Raw genomic sequence first — 2,832 nt, 5'->3', positions numbered from 1 at the left:
GGGGGGCTCTGGGGGCTCTCCCCACATCCCAAGGGGAAGGATCCCCACCCTCCTCTGGTTCTCCCAGGTGAAGCTGCCCCCGCAGAAGGAGGTGATCACAGCCGAGGAGCTGATGGCACATCTGGGTGAGTGGGGGAATGGGGTGGGGGCTCCACTGGGACCCCCACATTGCCAGTGCCGGGACTGGCCTGACCCCGCTGCCTCGCAGGGAATTGCATCCTGGCCACCCAACCCCGCGACACCTCGGAGGGGCTGCAGCTGAATTTCCAGCAGGTGAGGAGCAGCCCCAGAACATCCAACCCCGCTGTCCGGGGAGCTCGGCTGGCCGCAGGATTTGGGGTGGCACCTTCTGGAGCAGCCCCCCCGTGTTCCTCCCGCCCACCAGAACATCAGTGACACCATGACGGTCCTGCCGAAGCTCGCGACGGGGCTGGACGTCAACGTCAGGTTCACGGGGGTCTCAGACTTCGAGTACACCCCCGAGTGCATCGTCTTCGACCTCCTCAACATCCCGCTGTACCACGGCTGGCTGGTGGACCCCCAGGTGAGCCCCCTGGCTGGCCACTGAAGTGATGCCAGGGCTGGAGACCTGGGAGGAGCTGGGGCTCGTCCCGGGCAGGGTGAGCAAGCTGAGGATGGATGTCCCGTCCCTGGGAGTGCTCAGGGCCGGGTTGGACAGGGCTTGGAACAAGCTGGTCTACAGGAGGTGTCCCCACCTGTGGTTTGGGGTGTCCAGATGATCCCAGAGGGTCCAAAGCCCTCGGTGATGTTTTAACCTGGGCCGGTGGATGACTCCTCTGGCCGTGGCAGGAGGTTGCACTGGGTTGTGTTTGCAGGTCCCTCCCAGCCCCCTCTGCTCTGGCTCCATCCCCAGCAGGAGCTCACCCCCTTTCCCTGCCCTTTTCCCGCAGAGCCCGGAGCAGGTCCAGGCCGTGGGCAAGCTCAGCTACAACCAGCTGGTGGAGAAGATCATCACCTGCAAACAGTCCAGCGACTCCAGCCTGGTGAGCGAAGGTAACCCCCCGTCCCTCCCCGCGGTCCTGGGGGGCTCGCTGGGCGCCCCCAGCCCCGCCACGGCCCCGCTGTCCCCGCAGGGCTGGTGGCCGAGCAGTTCCTGGAGTCCACGGCGTCGCAGCTGACGTTCCACGGGCTGTGCGAGCTCACGGCCCGGGCCCGCGAGGGCGAGCTCGGCGTCTTCTTCCGCAACAACCACTTCAGCACCATGATCAAGCACAAGGTGTGCCCCTGACCCCCTCGGGCCCCCCAGAACGCCCACCCGGGCTGAGTGTGGCCTGTCCCTTCTCGCCAGGGTCACCTTTACCTGCTGGTGACGGACCAGGGCTTCCTGCAGGAGGAGGGGGTGGTGTGGGAGAGCCTGCACAGCGTGGATGGGGACAGCTGCTTCTGTGACACCGAGTTCCACCTCAGCCATGCCCCGGGCAAGGACGGGGCCACCGCGGGCCCCCCGGAGCACCGGCTGCAGCAGAGACAAGTGGACCAGGTGGGGGACAAGGGGTGGCAGTGAGGGACACCCGAGTCCCATCCCGGCTCACGGGGGGCCCGGCAGGGTTCGGGCTCGCGGTGCTGACCCCCCGTCTTTGTGCTCCTCAGGATTTCATGGTGGCCCTGTCCCTGCAGCAGGACCCTGCCTCGGTGCTCAGCGACCTAGAGCTGGCGCGGCAGCTGCAGCAAGAGGAGTACCAGCAGCACCATCCTCATCCTCACCCCACTCCTCCTCAGCCGGCGCAGGTAGCCAGGCGCCCCCGGGGTGTGTGGGGGTCTCTGCGGGTCCCCCCACACCCCAGCACTGTCCCTGTCCCCGCAGGCGAGCGGGCGTGCGGCTGGAGAGCGGCGGCAGCGGCCGAGGCCGGATTTGGACTGTGCCCTGCTGTAGCACCTGGTGTCCGGGGTCCCCACACCCGCAGCCCCCCGAGCGCCCACCCTGCATCCTCCAGGGAGCTCTGTGGGGTCCCTGCGGGCCGGAGTGGACACAACGATGAGGGGTGACCGTCTGAGGCCACCCCAGGACCACCCTAAACTTCCCAGTGGCCTTAACACAGGGGGTCCCGCTCAGGGTGAGCCCCCTCAGGGGGTCCCACACCTCATTCCGTGCTCTGGGACATGGGTGGGTGTGGGGCTGGGGGCACATGTGCACCCCCCTGGTCAAAATGTGGCCTTAGCCCTTGGCAAGTAAAGGACTTGTCCCCCGCTACACGGATCTGGCACCCTGACACCACTGGGGGCTTCTGCGCGCCACGGACCCGCGGCTTGGGGGCATTTGGGGGGGACCCGGGGGGATTTGGGGTCACGGTTTGGGGTTCCCTCCGTGGGGTGCAGTGGCGCGGCGCGGCCGCCAGGCGGAGACAGGCGCGAGTGGGGTCGATGGGGCGCTGGGGGGCTCTGGGGGGCACACGGGGCTGGACGGGGGCGTTCGGGGTGTAGGGCCTGCACAGGGGGGTGCAGAGGGACACAAGGGGATCACATGGGGCGTGCAGGGATGGGCGTAGGGCACAGCTGGGTATAGGGCTGTGTATATGGGGCGCACAGGGCTGTCTTTAGGGGGTGTAGCTGGGGTGTATTTGGGGTGTAGCTGGGGTGTACTTGGGGTGTAGCTCGGGTGTATTTGGGGTGTATGTTTGGGGCACCCCGGGGCCCATGGGGTGTGCACAGATCCCCTCTCGGCCGTTGATTGCTCACGCCTGGGCCCGCCCCGCTCCGCCCCACGGCGGGCGCCGCTCCCCGCGGCGTTGCGGTGACGTCACTCCCGGCTTGCGGTGACGTCACTGCCGCCGCTGCCTGGCGCGGGGCGCGCGCGGGACGGAGGGGGCGAGC

General features: G+C 68.1%; 1 protein-coding gene across 3 annotated transcripts; it reads left to right on the top strand.

The window, feature by feature from the left end:
* The first annotated feature begins 39 nt into the window (after positions 1–39).
* MINDY1 (MINDY lysine 48 deubiquitinase 1) lies at positions 40–2,214 on the top strand. Of its 3 annotated transcripts, none has more exons than XM_015650220.3 (8): positions 40–125; positions 209–273; positions 386–544; positions 912–1,014; positions 1,095–1,237; positions 1,310–1,501; positions 1,612–1,749; positions 1,826–2,214. In XM_015650220.3, exons 1-8 carry the CDS (start codon positions 113–115, stop codon positions 1,892–1,894), a joined length of 882 nt encoding a protein of 293 aa, XP_015505706.3. In that variant the 5' UTR covers positions 40–112; the 3' UTR covers positions 1,895–2,214. The 3 variants fall into 3 exon arrangements, with proteins under 3 accessions (XP_015505706.3, XP_033375696.1, XP_033375695.1); XM_033519805.1 differs by having other exon boundaries at positions 359–544; positions 1,352–1,501; XM_033519804.1 differs by having other exon boundaries at positions 359–544.
* Positions 2,215–2,832: the final 618 nt, after the last annotated feature.

Source organism: Parus major, chromosome 25LG2 (genome assembly GCF_001522545.3).
Source record: "Parus major isolate Abel chromosome 25LG2, Parus_major1.1, whole genome shotgun sequence".
Lineage (NCBI taxonomy): Eukaryota > Metazoa > Chordata > Aves > Passeriformes > Paridae > Parus > Parus major.
The sequence above is the reverse complement of the archived record's forward strand: the minus strand, read 5'-3'. Positions and strand labels throughout refer to the sequence as shown.

Excerpts from the sequence above, each read along its gene's own strand:
- MINDY1 (XM_033519804.1), top strand. Across the intron at positions 274-358 it reads TGCAGCTGAATTTCCAGCAG|CCCCCCCGTGTTCCTCCCGC; the intron begins GTGAGGAGCAGC and ends CTTCTGGAGCAG. Across the intron at positions 1,015-1,094 it reads CTCCAGCCTGGTGAGCGAAG|GGCTGGTGGCCGAGCAGTTC; the intron begins GTAACCCCCCGT and ends CTGTCCCCGCAG.